Source organism: Alexandromys fortis, unplaced genomic scaffold (assembly GCF_014885135.2).
Source record: "Alexandromys fortis isolate MF-2015 unplaced genomic scaffold, M_Fortis_MF-2015_v1.1 scaffold_202, whole genome shotgun sequence".
Lineage (NCBI taxonomy): Eukaryota > Metazoa > Chordata > Mammalia > Rodentia > Cricetidae > Alexandromys > Alexandromys fortis.
The window spans coordinates 260880-280903 of NW_026068077.1; the positions used below are offsets into that span (position 1 = coordinate 260880).

Consider the following 20024-nt stretch of genomic DNA (forward strand, 5'->3'; position numbering starts at 1 on the left):
TACATTTTGATGCATCTTAGAAATTACTATTTTATTATTCAAATATATCTCTTTAATTCCACTTCCCTATTTTCTTATTTTTACTTTGAGCCAAATTATTCCATAATCACAATGTAGTGTTATTTGCATAGACTCACAGAGGATAAACAAAGCAAAGCTTTGCCTCTATGTATTACTTTCTTATTTCAAACAATACACAGTAAAATAAAATTATTGAACAGCAACAAAACAATTAAGGCATTCTCATAAAGAACCATGCTTTACTCTAGCCTTTTCTAGCACTTTTATTCAATCTTGAGTATTGGGATTGCACAAAGAGTTTGGATATTTCACAAAGTCTAGAAACAGAATTTGGATTAATCCGACATATGTCCCTATTTTCGTGGTACCCAAAGCAATACATCTTAAAATTGTACAGCCAGTGTTTTAAATATGTTCCTCCTGTTGCCCAACTGCCCTGCACCGACCCCCATAACTCTCTCTGTCTTGTAAAATGAGCACCGTGCCCACCGAATACTGAATACTCTCGCTGCTCCCATCCCGACACTGCTTAGGACCCCACTCCACTCACTGTAGAAAACACCACACCACTTCCCACCACTGTCATTTCCTTAAAGTCCTCAGGTTCATCTGCGTTTTGATTAACTCTAATTTCGCATGGACACCCATGGGTTATATTTGCAGGTACTTTATCCTAATCGATACATTTATACACAAGATGCATAATGAAATTAGGATGATGAGCATTTTCATACCCTGAAATACCTTTTACTTAGTATATGTCTCTAAATGCATCTTCTATAGTTATTTTAAATATATAACTAATACTTATTCATATATTTATATTGCCATACAGCTTTCATACTCCTGCAGTGCTCTTCCCATTCGAACTGTGTTTGTTATACATTTCTGACCTCTTCTTTATCCCTCTCTCTACTTCACTTTTCAGCTTTTTTCCCATTTCTCCGCTTATCTCTGATTAAATGTCTAACTTCCAAAATGAAATGTCATTTAAATTAAACAGCATAGTTTATTTGTGTCTGACTTTAGCAGTATGGCACCATATATCAGTATTGTTTTTTTTACTGTTGACTTGAATTCTCCAAGCTTTAGCTGTTGTAAATTATACTATAAAACATGGATTAACATATATGTTTGAACCTATGTTCTTCTCTGTGGAGCAAACAGTCATAAGTAGAGTTGCTCGATCATATAAAAATATTTTTTAAATTTTTAGTAACAATACTGTTTTCAATCAAAGATATTCTGTTTCACATTACTGACAAAGGTAGAAGCCAGTTTCGCTAATTTTTGTGAAGACTTATTACTTTTTTGAATATTAACCATGAAAAAATATAAATATAAAAATATAAATTTGCTGCACTGTTCTTCTAAGAACGTGACGCTCTCTAGTTATTAGTGATTCTAAGCATTATATCATACTCTATATATTCACATTTTTATGTCTCCTTTGAAGAAAAATATTCAAGCATTCTATATCTTTGAATCATTCATGTTTTGTTGTTGAATTTCTGGATATTAGTCTTTTATCAGACATAAAAATGTAACGCTTTCCTCAATACTGCTGTGCTGTTTTGCTTTATATCTCTTGATATTTTTTTCTGGTCTACGATTAATTTCTTTTTGTCCTATTTGTCAACCTTTTTATTTCTTGATTTTGTAGCTAACATTATGCCCAGAAGACCATTGCTGGCCAATATCATGCAGCTTTTATTTTACGTTTTTCTCCATTAACTTTTAGGTTAGATTTTACAGTTAATGTTCTGATCAAGGTGAGTTCATTGTTGAATAGTATTTAACCTAAGAACATAACTTATTCTCTTGCATCCAACTATCCTGTCACCTATATTGAGCCTGTCATTCCCTGTTGAATTGTCATGATTTGTTAAAAATCATTTGCCCTCACATCATGGGTTTATATCTGGGCTGTGGACTGCAGCACATGGGCCCGTCTCTATACTAGTTTAGTTGCTATAGCTTTATAAAAGCTTTGCAAACTAGAACCCATGACACATCCAACTTGTTGCCTTGTATAAGACTTTCATAGGCATTCAGGATCCTTGGAATGACAAAAGCGTTTCATAGAAACCTTTCTATTTTACACAGAGGTCACTGGACCTTTGATGGGATTTCATTGAATCTACAGATCACTTTTGTCATAAGCCATGTTTTTGGGGTGACTTCTATTGTGGTTCAACCATGAGAGGTTCATACATTCCAGGGTAGGGGCATGTGGATTAGAAACATTAGGTAGGAGGAACAGAGATAAGAAAGAAATACAAAGACACAGAATAGTACCAGAAGGGCAACTCAGTGAATAATGAATACTATATATGCTTGTGTGAAAACAACCTGGTATTGACATAAAAACCGATAGGAGGACCAATGAAACTGAATCAAAGACATAGATATTAATCCACACACCTTGGAACACCTGATTTTTGACAAAGAAGCAAAAATATTAAATGGGAAAAAAAGCATATTTAGCAAATGGTGATGGCATAACTGGATATAAACGTAGAAAAATGAAAATAGACCCATATCTATCACCATGCACAAAACTCAAGTCCAAATGAATTAAAGATCTCAACATAAAGCCAGGCACACTAAACCTTACAGAAGAGAAAGAGGAAGTACACTTGAATACCTTAGCACAAGAGACCACTTCCTAACTATAACCTCAGTAGCACAGACACTGAGAGAAACAATTAATTAATGGTACTCCTAAAATGGAAATGATTCTGTAATTTTATATGCTTTTATAAAACAATATAAATGGGGAGAAGGCAAAAGACTGCATTAACATGACACAAAGGACAACCAGAACAGTTACTTGCTTCAATATTGCAATATCAAGCCATTATTTTCTGGGTAAAGCATTTGATGATTTGAGAAGGACACACCCTAGACTAAGTATCCTGTAGATAGCCACTCCTTATATCCAACCTCCTGTTTTAATTAGAGGAACAGGAATAGGTTTAAAGTCCATGACTTTGGGTCAGGATGGAGCAGATCCACCTCTATGAGCATCTTAATGTCTCAAACACCAAATAACCACACCCTAATTCAGAATGTATAGCCACTTTGAAACTGCTTTGCAAGCAAAAATAAGCTCAAACTCTGACCTCCAATCGAGGTGGAACAAGCTCACATTTTTTGGGTCCCCACACCCTTTGATGGCATTGACATTTTAATAATATAGTTGCCAATTAATAAAAATAAGAGGTATTTCCATTTGTATTTATCTTATTCAACTTCCTTCTTCAGTTGTTTGTACTTCTCCTTGTATAAATATTTCAACACCTTAGTTAATCTGTTAGTATTTTATAGATTTGATGCATTGGAAGTGGAATTGCTTATATATTTTTGTTTAAAGATTTTTTTCACTTGTTTTATTTCAATGTTTCATGACAAGGTTTATTTTTGTGACAGCTGTGATGGTCCTGGAAGTAGCTTTGTAGACCAGGATAGCCTTGACCTTGTTTTTTCAATTATAATGTGTAGAAAAATAACTAATTTTTCTATTTTAAATGTATGTTTCAATTTTGTTGAAATCATTAACTAATGCCAATAGATTTTCTTGCTTTTTGCAACGTCTTTGTTATTTAATAAATACAAGGTCATGCCATGTAGCAAAAGGAATAATTTTACTTCTTTGTAATTTTTAGGGTTTTTTTCTTACAAAGTGCTTTTGTTATAATTAAACATTGTTGTCTTCCATCAATGTCATAAAAAAAAAGCTTCCAGTTCTTCACCGTTGAGTAGGAAATATTCAGGTCATTTTTTTTTTTATCTTGAGATAGCAGTTTCTTCAATTATTTTATTTTATGTGTATGTGTGTTCCACCTGCACATATGTCTGGGCATCATGTGTGTGCCTGATGCCTGTAGAAGCTAGGGGACTGCTCAGAACATTAGCCTGGAGTTCTTGATGGATGTTAACCACACACAAGGTAGGTGCTGGGATGTGAATGTAGTTTCTCTGGGAGTCAATGTCCTTAACCACTAAGCATCTTTCCATCTCTCTGCATTGAAATAGTTTTATTCTATACATACTTTGATAAACATTTTGATTAGTAAAGGTATTAATTTTCATCTACATGAATTGAAGTAATAATCTTGATGACTCCCTTAATTTTATCAGAATGGCATATGATAGTGCTGATATTTTAATTACTTTAAATCTTTTTGCATCAGTTTTGCCAGATTTTGGTTTCACATCATAGTATGATAGAGAAATGATACCTTAGTGTTGTGTACAGTAAGGGATGAAAAGCATTCAAAATGACAGCTCACTTTGGAGATCTGCTCATGAAACACGCTTATTGATCCTTTTCAATTCTCCAATTTGCTTCAAATCCAAAACAACCACTGAATCTTTCACACTGAGTTGCTTGGCAATTTCTCATCCAATTGTAAGAGGATCTACTTTGCTAATTGTTCTCAGCTGGTCCTACTTTACCCCCAGCGTCTGCTTGCTCTCCTTGTTGTCAGGCCTTTCATTTGCCCTATGTTGTATATCCAATAGCAGCTGAGTCAAATGTATTGTTGCCTTTGGAAGCTGGCTCAATTGCTTTAGAATTCATTTTAAACTCGTCTAAGAAAAGAACTAGAATTTGCATTGTGTGTCCGTTCTTTTCCAGGTTATCAAACAAATAACACGTGCTAAGTCATTAGTAAAATAAACAAACAAATCTAAACATAAAGTGATAAAAGCATATTAAAATGACACATAACTGAAACATGTTTACTAAGAATGTATTTAAATAACAACTGGGAACTTTCAACCACACTAATCAATACAGATTTTTGTTTCCCCCCACAACTGGATAAGTCATGTATATTGTTTCCATCATCTAAAAAAACCTTTAAAACATACAACTATTTAAGATCTTAACCAATAGAAGACAATCTTGCATAAAATTCTCTACTAAAATTTAAATGCATAACTGAGGGGTCACTGCTCCTCAGGATTTATCCCCACTGCTCATACTGGCTTTTTGGAACCCATTCTCTTTGGAGAGATACCTTCCTTAGCCTAGCTATCATAGGGAGGACCTTGGTCCTTCCTCAAAGCAATGTGCCTACCCTCTCTAAGGAGTGGATGGGGCGTGGACTTGGGGGGAAGGTGAAGGGAATGGGAGGAAAGAGGGAGTCAGAACTGGGTTTGATATGTAAAAATGAAAGCAGGTAATTTTTTTTGTTTTAAATACAATGAAAATAGGAAAAAAATTCAATGTATTAAACTGATAAGAAACAGATTTAAAAAATTCAATTGCAAACCTGTAATATGATTAAGTATTTTTGTTTGGTACTTCAATTTTTTTCATCTTTTGTGATTTTGGCTTTTCTTTATTTTCACGTTGGCAGGGTATTTTCCATTTGAATTTTGCCTAGTGACCTACTGACTATTGACATTAATAATCACACTTATTTTCTTCTCGGTTTACTCATGTGAAGTCCATTTGATTTAGTTATTTAGTTTTAATTTAATTTAATTTAGTAATTTAATCTTGTGCAAATGTCTGCCCTTTCAATTCTCCCAAATAATCCAAGTATTTATTGAGCATACTGATTTTGTTTTGAAAACTTGTGTCAATAGGTATATTTATTCATGATCGAGTTTTCAAATACATTCTTTATTCCATTTGTCACTGGTAGTTATTGTTTTCAGCAGGCTTTGCTTTACAGAATTATTTCAACTTCATTTTGTCAAGTTTTACTAAAGTTCAGTGTTAAAATAAGTTTAATTTTATAGATACCAAGGAAATATTAATAAGATGTCATTCCCACTGTTAACAAATGTTCTTTTTTCATATGTTCATATTTTTCTGCATGGAGTATATACTGAAATAAATACTACCTTTAACATTTAAGGCACAGATTTAAAAATTTAAAGTAGATAAAATGTCAACATTTTGGGTCAATTTTTTTGCTACAATGATGTAAATGAGTAGGTTGTATAATGAAACTAAACCATGTATTAAGACATTGGCTTTTTTTTCTTATTATCAAATGTGATATAAGTGTGTAATCTATAAACTATTAGCATTCTTCAGAAAGTCATTGCATGTATATGTAATTAGTTACTTCTTATATGAAGTTAAAAATGTAGAAATAACTTCAAGAACACCTATGTTTCATCAACGTAGTCTCCCATTGGTGCTATCTACAAGCAACTCAGCAATTCTGGCAACACACTGGAGAGGTGGGGAACCATAGGATTCTATGTCAGTGTACAGGATAACATGGAAGCTCCTGTACACATGCACCTAGTTAAGCTCATTAGACTTAAATGAAATGGAAAACAGGCTGTTGCTGAATGGTAGACCTTTTTTTTTTCTCCCATGAGCAAGGGCCTGAATTTTTCCCAAGGACAAAATATACACAAACAAATGAATAAAAAAAAAAACTCCACTATTTTTCCATTATGCTCAAAGGCTGTAAGTGAGTATTGATGTCACAATGGATTGAACATGTACCATTTACATCATACCAGCTTATGGTAGTGTGTTTACCAAATCTCAGCAAATACTAGACTGTAACGTTGCTCAAAGCACTCAATGGCTTACCTTCAGGGGCCTTGACCTGTGAATAATGAAGAAAGCAAGAACAACTATACAATAAAAGAATAGGCACAAGAATGTGTAAGAATCTGGATGTTATCTGAGTGTCATCTATTTGGCATAATTCATGGTTAATGTCCACAAAACAAAAACAACTGTCAGTTGAAGGCAAAGACAGAGCATGCTAATTCAAACACTCATATGCCTATGCAGAGTTCACAAAGAGAATCTCGGATATCTGTCGAGTATAAGGCAAGACTCATTTCAAATGGCAGTTATTCTAATGTATATCAATATGCTGTGAGGGTTGGGAAAATAAATGATATTAATGTGATTTTCATTTTTATTTAAGAGGCCTCTAAATTACAACTAAAGATAAATTTTAATAGGGCATATTGGTACTGATGTCTTAGCCCTTAAGCTGAAGTAAATCATGGCTGCCTACACAGCAGGGAAACCTGGTTCTGAGTCCACGCACTACTGTGCAGTGAGCTGTATGTTTGCTTTTGCATTTTTTCCCTCAAACTTCTGGAATGAGGACCCACAATGAGCTGTTTAGAATCTCAATAAAGATAATTTATTGTCTGCCACAACAAGTTAGAGTCCAGTTATTAGACTAAAACCTACCATTATTCCAGGCCATTCTCTCTCTCTCTCTCTCTCTCTCTCTCTCTCTCTCTCTTCCCCCTCCCACGCCTTTTGTTTCCATGGTTCTCTACCTCCTATTACAGTATTTCTTCTAACACCCTGAAAGAATGGGTGAAGAGATTAACAAAGAGAATGAAATACAAACCTAAGAAAGAACGGAAGTGTGAAGGAAACAAGAAAGCACCGGGTTTTGTCTGTGTGTGTGTGGTTTCTCAAGACAGGGTTTCTTTGTGTAACAACCCTAGCTGTCCTGGAACTAGCTCTTATAGACCAGGCTGCAGACCACATCTGCCTGCCTCTGCCTCTCGAGTGCTAGGATTAAAGGTGTGTGCCACCAACGCTTGGCAAAAGCACTGGATTTTATAAAAACACATGCTGCTGCTTTGGGTGTCTGTTATGAATTCATTTAATTGTTTTGTTTGTGTCCCGAAGAGTCAATTTAACTGGCTTTTTAAACCATTGTAATGATTTGTCTACTTTCATTCACTATACTAAAATATTTGTATTCTTATTAGTTCAGCCCATAGGTATTCATCTAATATTCTCAACTAATTTTATATTTGATCCAACATTTTTGAATTACTACTCCATAATAATAATGAAGAAACCCCGTATCCTTTGTATTCCCATGTCTACCTAACTTCCTTATGCACGGTTTTGATGAGGAAGCATTTCATTGAGTATGGCATTTTGTAAGCTCTGCATAATGCTGTGTAATCCAAGCATGTCCTCATAGCCATTCCTGACTCCCAGGGCTCTCAGCCAAAGCACACCCCAGCAGCTAAGTGGATGAGGGATGTTTACTGTGCTCTCCAGCATAAATAAGAGAGATGCTCAAAACCTCTAGCCCTACAAAAGAGCACCACTGAGCATACACAGCTTTGGGTCCTACTAGTGTGTCCTCTGACTTAAATGCAAGAAAACTCATGACCTACATTACTAAAATAAACATGAACCATCCTTCCACTATTTATTCATACTTATTCATAACACTCTTGAGGCAACTGAGGGAAATTTGTTTATTGATAGCATGACAACCCAAGATGGCTAGATTATCCATCAGAGAAGACAGAGATGAATTTACGTGGAAGAGCATCTTCAGCAAATGCACTTTTTCCTTGTGGCTCAGAAAAGTCAATTCTGCCCCCAATTTATTCATTTGCATTCCTGTAATAAATTCACGCTCCAGAAAGTCAGCCATTTTTACCTGTGATGCTTTCTGAAGAAACTGAAATTTCTTCTATTGTCTTATTTTGCCTGCTTTTGTCTTTCTAGTCCCAGTAATTGTTTCACATTCCTGCCAGAAACCAGAACTGTGAATCATTCTCCATCTTTTTGCATTCTCCACTACCCCTTCATATATGTCTATAATGTATGCTACAAGATTTATTTTCCTTTTTATTCATACTGTACCACCTCAAGCCAGGCCCTTATGATATTTGTCCATACAATCACAGTAGCCTCTGAAATATACCTACATTCCACATCTTTTCTATTCTTCCTAGGCTGTATCATTCTATAGTAAAGCATAGTTTTATATTTTCTTATATTTACCATGTCATATTTAACAACAACAAAAATAAGAAAACAATATAGTACAAAAAGCTAAGAGGCTGAGCCTTGAAAACAGGCGTTTTGCCATTGACCTTTAAGAAGAAGATAGCTAGTCATCCATTTAAGGGATACTTTTTGCCAATTGGTCAACTTTTCCCTTCCTTCTCTGGTTAAGTCATACTTCAAAAAGAAAAAAAAAGTGTCTGACACTTTCACAGTGGCATGACTGTGCACTAAATGATAAAATGGCTATATATTCATATATGGGTACATGCGTATGTAGAAGAAAGTGCGTTTAAATATTTCTCCTATAAGTGAGAGGCTAGATATTTGCTCTGATTTTGAACATTAACCAATATATCATATCCTCAATAAGTATACACAAAACTATGAGCCAATTAAAATATTTCACAAGTAGTCTATGTTACACACAAGAGTAAAGTTAAAATTAAGTAAAATTAAGAATATACTTAATAAATGACTCAACCGGTCATCCACCAAATCAGTAAATACTTAAAGAGAAGAATTTAGAAGACAGAAAGTGGGAGACGGTTACTGTTGTCTTCAAGTTTTAGTACTGCCAGGAAAGATGCCCCAATGCTTATAGCTTCACGTGCACTTGCTTATTATACTCTTCTACCTCACATTTGATCACCCAGCACGTCAGTTACACTTCTACCATCCACACAAGACCTCACTGACTCCAAATCATTCTGTGCTTATTTTTTTCTTCAGTTTCCAACAGTTTTTCATTAAGATCTATCAGTGACAAAGTTTGAAAATGTTATATGTAAACCTGCTAGTGTAGACTCTCTCTCTCTCTCTCTCTCTCTCTCTCTCTCTCTCTCTCTCTCTCTCTCTCTCTCACACACACACACACACACACACACACACACACACACACATAGACACACACTAACCTGTTAGATACCAAAGTTAACAAATAAAATACCCAATGTCAAAATGCTCCACTTATTTTGGATTCTGGCCAATAAGTTCCTGCGCACTCACAAAACATTACAGACTCTTGTCCATGTCCTTGGTTGCTCTGCAGAACGTGATGGTAAGACTCTATTGCTGAAAACCCACATCCTTGAGTAATGGACAGCAGAGAAATCAAACTGGTCCTGACCTGGAAGCTGTTTTCCTGCTGGCTAGCTTTCGTGGTGCTGGAAAGTGCTATGTGTTTACCAGATGTAAAAAGTAATCATCACTCTTGCCCCACTAGGAACCCGGATTCAACATATAACCCAGATTTACTTATCTGAAAATATAAATTATTGTTCTTGTTATTTCTTAGGAAAGTAAAACTAAGATATCGGCTATCTTTGTTATTTTTCCCTCTTGAACATTCATATTTCAGTCTTCTCCATTCATGGTTAGATTCATGCTGAGTATAGTATACATTTATAGTTTTTCTGTGTCTCATATGTGTCTATCTAACAAGCTCTAAATGCTATCTACTGAGAACTAAAGTAATTTTTCACCTGAATTTCTTATTGATAGTAGACCTTAAGCAATTAAATAAAATCTAATATAATTTCATGGCTTATTCTTAAATAATTATCCTGTTGACTAAGGAAGTAGTTAGTATCTATAAGTCTGGCTAATGAACAAATCATGTAATATGACCTTTAACCGTACAGGGTTTCTGGAGAAGCAAAATGAAGGCTTTGTTAGCAAATGATTTAGGTTAGGTATTAATTAAATTTGGAAAGGAGCGTATGCCATGAAGTTAAATCGAGTGTATTATAGGAATTGCATCTTCCTCAAGTATGAATTGCTTGTCCTTCTCGGAGATCAATGATGTCTGTGGGATTTACCCTCCACCCACTACACTTAATTAAAAAGTTCAGGTCCAGAAGAGTCAAAGGTCTCCAGGAACACATAGGGTCTCACAATGACCCAGTGGCCTCCATCCTGTGGTTGTGGTAGCCCTGGTGCTTTCCAAGAGGCAGGTGTTTGCATTAGGAAACAGCAGGTATTCTAATTTCCCCTAATTGACTTGTTGGCAGTGCTGACGGAGAATAGGAAAGATGGAAGAACATGGATCCTGGGGCCCGGCAAGCGCTTGGCATGGGTAGGGACCCGGAATGAAGTGCACAGTCTGTAAAGAGGAAAAGACCGTGAGCTGTCAATCTGGCACACACCACTGGCATTTAATTCACATAAAATATTAATTAAAATAATGAAGTTCTTCATGCTCGGCATTTGTTACTAAGCACAGACCATCGGGTCTGCCTCTAATGTTTCCGGATTCATTCTCTGACTCCCAGAGAGCAAATTCATCTCTAACCTCCAGAGAAGGATTAACAGGGGCTCTTAGAATAATGAGTCTCTTACCTCCCATGTCTCCTGGGAAGGACACCAAGTCTTCTTCCAATAACCATTCCCTTGCCTTTACAACTCTATAATCAATAAATGTGCCTTCCTCCCCCTCCACTTTTCATGACACTCAAGCAATAATGGGCCCAGTCATCCACTTGCACATGCTCAGGGTTCTTAAGAATTTCTTTAGCTTCCTTAATCCCAAATCGAACTGTTGTAAAAGAATCGTTGACCAGTCAAAGATTAAAAACAAAAAAATTCTGTTCAATGCCGTGAAATATGTGGACTCCCACAGAACATCTATAACTAAAAATAATTCCCAGGGAAACCTACCAAGACCCAAATCCCTCCTGTATGATTAAATCGCATTAAATTCAAATGAGAAAACTGCCACACTTTATTTGCAGAGATAACTGGTACATTTGTCAAGCCTGTGTCTCTGCAACATTTCAGCAAATACCCAAAAATAAATTTATTGTCATAATTGTCATTAAGCGTATTCCTGAACAATGGAGTCTGACCATAATTAATGATTAATTCATTTGGAATTCATTATGATAATAGTAAATGCGTTTCACTCATTTGATGCTTCCATTCTGGCCGTGATTCTAGGCCGCTGTTGTCTAATTTACTGATTTTAAACGTGAAAGCTCTGAGCATGTGCAGGAAAATAGTTCCACATTGCCCTCTAGCGGTGAACTGATAAAAAATCCAACTTATTGTAAATTGTTCCGGAGAACAATCTGGGGTCTCAGGAAACTTTGAAAGATTCTTGAGCTCAATACAAATTCAAAGAATATCCCTCCGTCCACATATAAAAGGGTATTAAAACGTTCCACGCGTTCCCTAAGTTTGCCATTAAATGAGTAACAAGTTTATCTTCCTTGTGCAGACAAGGTCATTAGAGGATCACGCCTAATGTGGGAGAGGGAAAGCCTATTGTTTCCTCTGGGGGTCCAGAATGTGACAAAAGCATCACGTGCTTGCTAGAGAGCCCCAAAGCTGCATCTCGGAGTGCAGGTGGTAACGTTGATGATGTTTATAAATGCAAGTGATTGCACTTCCAGTCAAGAGCAGAGAGAAAACAAGAGACTCCTTCTCCCTGGCATGTCTATAGGGACTGCCCCTAGCTGCTGGACTTTTAGAGATTCACAGCCCCTTCCAGTACCTGGGAGGAGGATGCTTGCAGACAGAACCTTCGCATAAAGGACTTAAAGTGACACTCACCCTCCTGATCATAGTAGGTCTAGATTCATAAGGATCTATTTGCCAGCACGAATTGATTAGTTTATCTAAGTTCGCTACACATATTTAAAGGACGTTGTTTTCAGGCAAATGTCTGGGTTTCTAGAGAATCTGACTACACTTAGACCACCTCCTCCGCATTAATAGTGTCCTCAAACTGAATTATAGTTCATCTTTAGCTCCTAGGAATCTTTCCACCTTATCATTTTCATGCAGGAACTGAGTCTGCCTTATTCTCCTTTGTTCACTCTGATTACAAGGAAACAAATCTCAAAGCCACTAAAGGCAAACAGATAGTCTAGATCCTGTGTATGGGAATACAAAAATCCTGGTCTCATTTCCACGCCCTTGATAAACGCAAATGTATAGGTGTATGAGATTGAGCTAAATTACATTTTAACTACAAAAAGCCATTTCCTATATCATTAGGTTAATATCAAGTATAAGTGTTTGTGTCTGATTGTATAGATGAATCATCTGTCTGAAATAAGAAATTAGATCTAATAACTCTGATATAACTAGAATAGGTCATTGTCACAGATGAATATTTTTCTACCTTTCCTAAGTGTATTTTCATCATTTCCAGATTTCCTTCAAATATTTTTACTTTCTATGATCTCCCTTCCTAGACCCCACCTCTTTCCACGAGCCCCACGTGAGAGTAAATATCTGTTGGAAACTCTTCTCAGCTGGCCTGATCCTTCATGACCATTTCAGTCCTCTAATCTCAAATGGCATTCCGAGAGCATACTGTATATTTTATTGCTTCATTTTATGTAGTGTTTCCTTTCTCCCCTGATCAGAATTAACTTACTAAGCTAATAAGAGAGGTTCTTATTTTACAACCAGTCTTGAATCTCAGAAAACACTTGACATTTGATTATTGATTACTTCCTTAAAAATAACCTACTTTGACAATAAACATATGCATGTCTATGCATGTGAGTGTGCACACACACGTCTCTCTTTTCCAGTAGCAGCAATTCATCACATGGAAGCCAAAGACCTGCGTGAGATATGATCTTATATCATTTTTGTTATATTGTACTTTGGGGACATGGTTATTTTGAATATTATTGTCTTTAACATACGCATTTAAATTACATTCGAACTCCATAAAGGAAAAGAGACCTAATAGATTTTCAAAAATCATCATTAAATGTAAACTCACTCATTTGAAAGCCTCATCATTGTTATGTAAATACCTTGGCACAGAAAAACACACAGAACACGTAAGTACTTACATGTGTGCTTTCACTGGGTTCAGCTTGTTTCTCTGCTCTGTTTGCTGTGTTCCAGCAGTTAGTGGCTACTTGCTGTCACTAGACTTTAGAGGGCAGGGATGCCTTCCATTTGAGACACCTGGTGCATGGTTGTTCCTTGATTTTCTGAGTAATTGTGAATATGTAACGCGTAGATTAATTCATTCATTCAAATGGTAGAGTGGCAATACTCCGTTTCTCTCCGTAAGTTTTTCTTTTAGAAATATTTAAACTGATCCTCAAGCTCTCCGCTCATGCTGGAATGAAGCTTATATAGGAAAAACATAAATACTAATTTCCTTCCCAGTTTCTCAGATAGTTATGCGATTAGTTGACAACCTCAGAACGGACCAATGGTTTTTAGCCTACACTAGCTCTATAAATTAGCATGTTTCTATGTATCTCAGGGAGTTGATACACTGAGTTCCTTAGATGATGATGCTCTTTAGTGATCAGTGGAACCCACTATACAATAATTCTTGATTTTGTTGACAGGAGATTGTCATCATCACTGGCTTTTTTTCTCCTTTCTAGTATGACAGGATGATTTAAGCTCAGTTGCCATGTTTCCATCTCCAAACTTGGGATGAGCAGGTCCACACACAGCTGCAGCCTACACGCTGGGGATTGCTTGTGCTATCAAATCCATGCTTCTTGACTTCTTAGGTGAATAGAACATGACAAGGGGTTAAAATACTTCTTTAAAAAATTGAATATTTTTTTTTCTAACTCAAGTTTGGGAACATGGAACTTTAACTACTCTATGTTAATTCTGTGCGTATTCTATCTCTACCAAGACTCTTGCTTAAAATGGCACAGTATATGTAAAATTGTAGCCCTCATACTCTTCCATTGCTTTATCTATATTATGTTTGCCTTAGGATGATAGTAACAGAAGTTCCACCTTCATAGAAATGACTCATTTGAATGCTGTACATAGACGACCATTGTGATCTATTAATTCTCTGATCATTATAGTATCATAGCATAGGCCAATACATAATTACATTTCTCCTGACACTTAGTTTTAGTACATTTACTTTACTATTCAGAAGTTGGCTTTCAGGTCATAGTTTCCTCTGGTCATTTTGGATGTCCAAAACTCATTTTCCATTAGTTCTGGTGGTCAATAAAATGAAAGGCAATAGCAGTTTGGAAACGAATAATAGTTTGATTGTTTACCTCCTTTATATTATTATCAATTTTTGACTGTCTAGAAAATCCTTAATTGTATTTTCTTATCTAGAACAAAAAATAAATTACTATAATTCTGTCTCATAAGCTATAGCTTTAATAAAAATTGATGATGCTCTATTTCTGCTCTGATAAATCATATATTGCTTTCATTTGCATTTTTTAAAGATTAAGTCAACAAATGAAATGTATCCTTCTGTATTTATTGTTTCCGTTTGAAATTTTCTTCTTTAAGGACTCTGCTTGGTGTGCTTTAGCTTTTCTCTCACTAACTTTCATACTTGATACCTTCTTCCACGTCATTCTTAGCTCGGGTGCTGTTGTTTTCATTATGATTATAAGATGAACACTGTGAAAAAAGCACCTATAGGGAGTGTTTATTTCTACATACAATTCCAGTTCACAGTTCATCACTGAAGAAAGTCAACTGAAGCAGAAATTTGAAGCATACACCTTGGGGATGTCTTGGTTGTTAGCTGGTTCTCTGGTTCTTGCTCATCAACCTTTCTTATACAACTCAGTCTCACTTGCCTGAGTTGTACTGTTTCCCACAATAGCCTGGATACTCCCATGACAGTATCCATAAAGGGAGTGTCTCACAGACATCAGCACACGACAATCTCCCATGGGCAATTCTTCAACTGAAATTCCCTCTTCTCGGGTTTCTTAAGGTCGTGTCAAGTTAATTTAACTATAAATGGTCCTGTCCTGGAGCGGAATTTTCACTGGTCAGTTCCAAGTATTTATAGTTGTTCCCTGTGCTAATATGTCCGAGGTTCTTAGGATTGTTCTCATTTCCAGTCTGATGCTCACTTCTGGTTTTGAATGACACAGACTTGGCTGACACTTGGGTCACTGGGCTGGCAGCTGATAATTCACAGAAACTTGTGTTTCCGGGATAAGGGCAAATATCATCGTCTATCCTGTACAGTGTGTCTAAATGTTCTTGTTTCCCCACCTACTTACGCATTCCCTGCTCATGTGAGGATTCAGGAAGATCGAAAGTCTCTATGTCCATTAGAGCGGGTAGTTCCCAGAATCCAACCCACTCGTTTTCAAACATCAATTCATTTAAAACATTATATCAAATTTGTTTTCAGGGAATGTTCGCCATAGGCATTTCAATACACTAATTCACATGTCCAATTTGTTTCTGTTTTCAGAGTCAAGTTCTCATTATGTAATCTCCTTAAAAGCTTTCAACAATGCAGGAGAAGGTGTCCCTCTTTATGAAAGTGCCACAACACGGTCCATAACAGGTATGCATCCATCGTCAATCCTCTTGCGACAAGGTGACCAGTGCTTGGATTATGGTGAGAAAGGGCAAAATTCTAAAAAGAAAACTATTTAAAAATGAATGCATGAAATTATCAGGAATATATGCACATTATATGTACACATTATTCTTGATTATTTCATTCTCCAAATGAATAGCAAGGATTTATTCGATACTTTAGTGTGTAGACTTAGAGAATTTCGATCTTGCCTTCACAATCATCTAAGAAGTTTTCTAGTTTGGTGCCCTGTTATGGCTCTTCATTCTGCTAACCGGTTTGTCTCAGACACTGCCATTTGAGCAGGAAGTTTGTGATCGAGGCTCTGAATATTCAGTGGGCATTTGTTTCTCTCAACAGGAACCTGTAGACAGGGGACAAGGTTGGCACATTGGAGTTGATTGGATCAGTCCAAATCACAAACACGAAACCTAAACTGGGGCATAGGTCATCTGTCAGGAGACACAAAAGGAAAGACTGTTTCCAGTCTCGTTGTCTAAAGAATGGCTGTGTGAGTTTAAATAAAAGTCAGCAAACAAGGACCAAAGAGCAGAAGAGCATGAAGCAGTTTTAAAGGGAGATATAAGTCACTGATGGAGGTTGTTAATAATGCTATGTTTGCTCAAAAACAAAGTATGTGGATACCCAGAAAAAAATCACAACCCCATATTGCTCCTAAAAATATTGTTCCCAACAACCTGTCTAAAACTTAGACAAAAATAAGCTTTATGTCTTCAATTAATATTTTGTGCCTATCTCCCGCACCCCCAGAAAACCACATCCTTCCAACTTCATTTGACTGGCCATAAGCATTCACCTTAATTAGAACAGAAGGCTTAAGAGGGCAATATTCATATTTAATACCAAGCATCAGAGAGAAAAATTTCTGGAGTGTGGATTTCAGATGAGGATGCATGACTGGCTAGAGAATAAATATTACTACTAACTAGATTTACTTGAAGTTTGTATAGTTTATTTAGAAAGTCCTCAGTTGCCATTCACAGACTATACTGAACTTTCGGACAGTCTCCAAAGATGTTATCACTTATTGTTAACCAGGTGTTGTAAAAAAGTGAAGTTGTTATTTCAGAATCCTTGAATCGTTGACCATTGGTTTCAAAGTCTGACCTCCTCCACCCCCCAAAAGGATGCAAATTTGGAAGCTATCATTTGAGACAAGATCTTTTGCTATGCCACCAAAGGTGTTCATAAATACTCAAAAAGAATAAACATGAGGCTGGAAACTGTTTCCTAAGAAAAGTGTCACCCTCTTTGTTAGAAAAATGATGTGCATTGAGTTCTAGATTTGGAACTAAGATACAGAATAATAGATGAGCACTTGGGATTTTTCTCTCAGACTGTCCCAAAAGTGAGGTTTATTGGGAAATAGAATACTATGCACCTGTGATTTCCCTGGTTGACCTTTTGTGTATGTCATCTCTTTACTGTTCATCATGAAGTTTCTCATTGTCCAAACTGACATTGAACTGTGATCAGGTGACATATGATTCCACCGAGGCCAGTGTTTCACTGCTTTTCTTTTATCAATACAAAATTTAAATCTCACGAATACGACCTACTGGGCATAAACACGAAAGTCAGTTTTCCAGTGGAACATGAGAGCAGTGAGTGAAGAGGGCAGAGTTCAGATAAACTGAAGGTAGGCTGCGCAGAAGGAAGAGTCTGTGCTATTAACAACTTTCCCTGTGGCATTTGCTGTCAGTTTTTAATTCTTAGCATATGGCATTGCCACGGTGTTTTCTCAAAAGTCAGTGATCCATAACACAAGTTTTATTTTCATCTTATAACTCTGATTCTAATGGATCTGAGAAACGAAATGATGCTCAAGTTGTAAATTATGTCAGGAAATTTATTATTGAAGAAAAGTCAGTGATGGGTTGCAGAGGAATGTGTAAAGCAGCCCCTTCACAATAAAGAATATACTCTTCTCCTGGAAGGAGAATTATTTTTATGCTTCTACACAGCATGGAGAACAAAGGGCAAACAAATGGAATCAAAGGCTAAGGCTCTGAGAGAATCTCTCATCAATAAATGTGTCATATTGTCATGTAAAAAATATTCTTTATCTTTGACTTGTTGCTAAATATTCCCATGAGAAGTCCTGGAAAGAATCCAGCAAAAAGTAAACACAAAATATCCTGAAGGCAATGAAAACATTTGGCTAGCATAACCATCAAGCCTGGAGCAACTAAATCATGTGCTAGTAGCCTTCGGTGAGTTCTGGAGTCTTTTCTCAGACTGGGAATAAGAGTTCAAGTGACTGAAACTTTCAGCTTGGCCCCATACGAGAAAATTCTCTTTAACTCTTATTGTGAAAACAAGTTGTTTTCCATCTGGAGAAGGAAAGGGGCAAAGAATAATCAGGAGTTAATGAAGTACACTCTTTGAATTAATTTATTCTGAACCATTTTAGTGAGGTCTAAACGACGTGCAATCCAGTTGCAAACTATCGATTTTAATGCCAGTATCAAATGAGTAACTAAAGGTACAGATTGGCAAACTATGTTAGGGACTGTCTGTTTCTTCTTCAGCAAAATTTTACACACACACACACACACACACACACACACATTTGTGGTAAGCTGAGTTCACCCTCTATCTGTCCTCTTGAATCCTGGAGTAGGCACATTCTATAAGGGTCANATAGTATATATATTTTCATCCACATGTATGCTCACATAAACATGTACATCTTCATGTGCCTCTGAAATTCAAGAGCGTATAAGGCATCCTAGGAGAGGAAGAAACATTGAAGTAGAACTATTTAGTAGCAAAAGAATGCTTGCATCCAATTATTCAAGAAATTCTTGGTCAGGGAACCAAAGAGCGCTTGCAATATGTGTAGCATGTTTTCACACTGTTGCTCGCTGTCTCCTGGAATGCTCTGCTATGCTGGAGATGTTGTTTATCTGCTCTGTCCCTTATAGTGGGGACAAAGCTCTTATGGCCACTGAATGATTGAAACTGGCTGTCATAAAAAAATGAGTAAATGTTAAAATAACTAATTATGCAGTTTACATTGATAAAATCCACAGAGCATATTGTTATTACATTATGCACCAACATTTTAGAGGAATTATCATAAAGAATGACTAAAAAAAATTGTGTTCCCTAAGATAGAAAATAAAACTTGGCCATTGGCAGAATTTTCTGGATCACATTAGGTCAATAGGTAAAATCACAACAGAAAATACTGCATTAAATACAGTAGGATTATTCTGTAATTGTCCCTCAAATAATCAATAAATAACAAACATGACCACTTTTATTTTCTAAAATCAAGACTAGTTGGATTGATTATTATCATTTCCTAGTACAGGATCACTTGACTTCAAAGCATTACAAAGGTGCACATAAGAGACCATGTTTACATGAACTAAGTGGAACAAAATATGACACAGGTGTAGCCCATGATGTGGATAAGTGAAAAGCAGGTCATACGTGGAACTACACTTCCTCTGTGCATCAATTTCTTCTCCCAGAGTCAGGCAAGGATAGAAACGTGAAAGGCTGTGCTTGCTTTACTTCAGCACAAGCCCCTTTTCCTGCTACACCGACCTGCTGTGAGATTCAAACCCTTGTAGAAATGCAGCGTCTCCCGCTCTCTTTGTCATTTCAGGAATTCCTTTGGCTTTAAAGGGGCCCTAAATAAGAAGAGACATCAAAAGGAATACAGAAAACCTGGGTTCTGACATTAAATTTTAATCCCAAATCTATCATATTCTCTCTCTCTCTCTCTCTCTCTCTCTCTCTCTCTCTCTCTCTCTCTCTCTCTCTCTCTCTCTCTCCTTTTGTTTTGTTTCTGTCTTTTTTTTTTTAAATCTTTTCTCCAAAACTACAAACCAGTAACCCAGTAACATGTTAAATAATTCGTTGGAAAACTCAATGATGAATAGATGAGAATTTGAAATT

The 20024-nt window shown here is 36.3% G+C and overlaps 1 protein-coding gene across 1 annotated transcript in view; it reads left to right on the forward strand.

The window, feature by feature from the left end:
- Positions 1-20024, forward strand: part of Dcc (DCC netrin 1 receptor) — a 268312-nt gene that overhangs the window by 138976 nt on the left and 109312 nt on the right. Inside the window, exon 7 of the mRNA XM_050121731.1 lies at positions 15981-16076. Coding sequence (XP_049977688.1) covers positions 15981-16076 — 96 coding nt within the window. The remainder of the gene's footprint in view (positions 1-15980; positions 16077-20024) is intronic.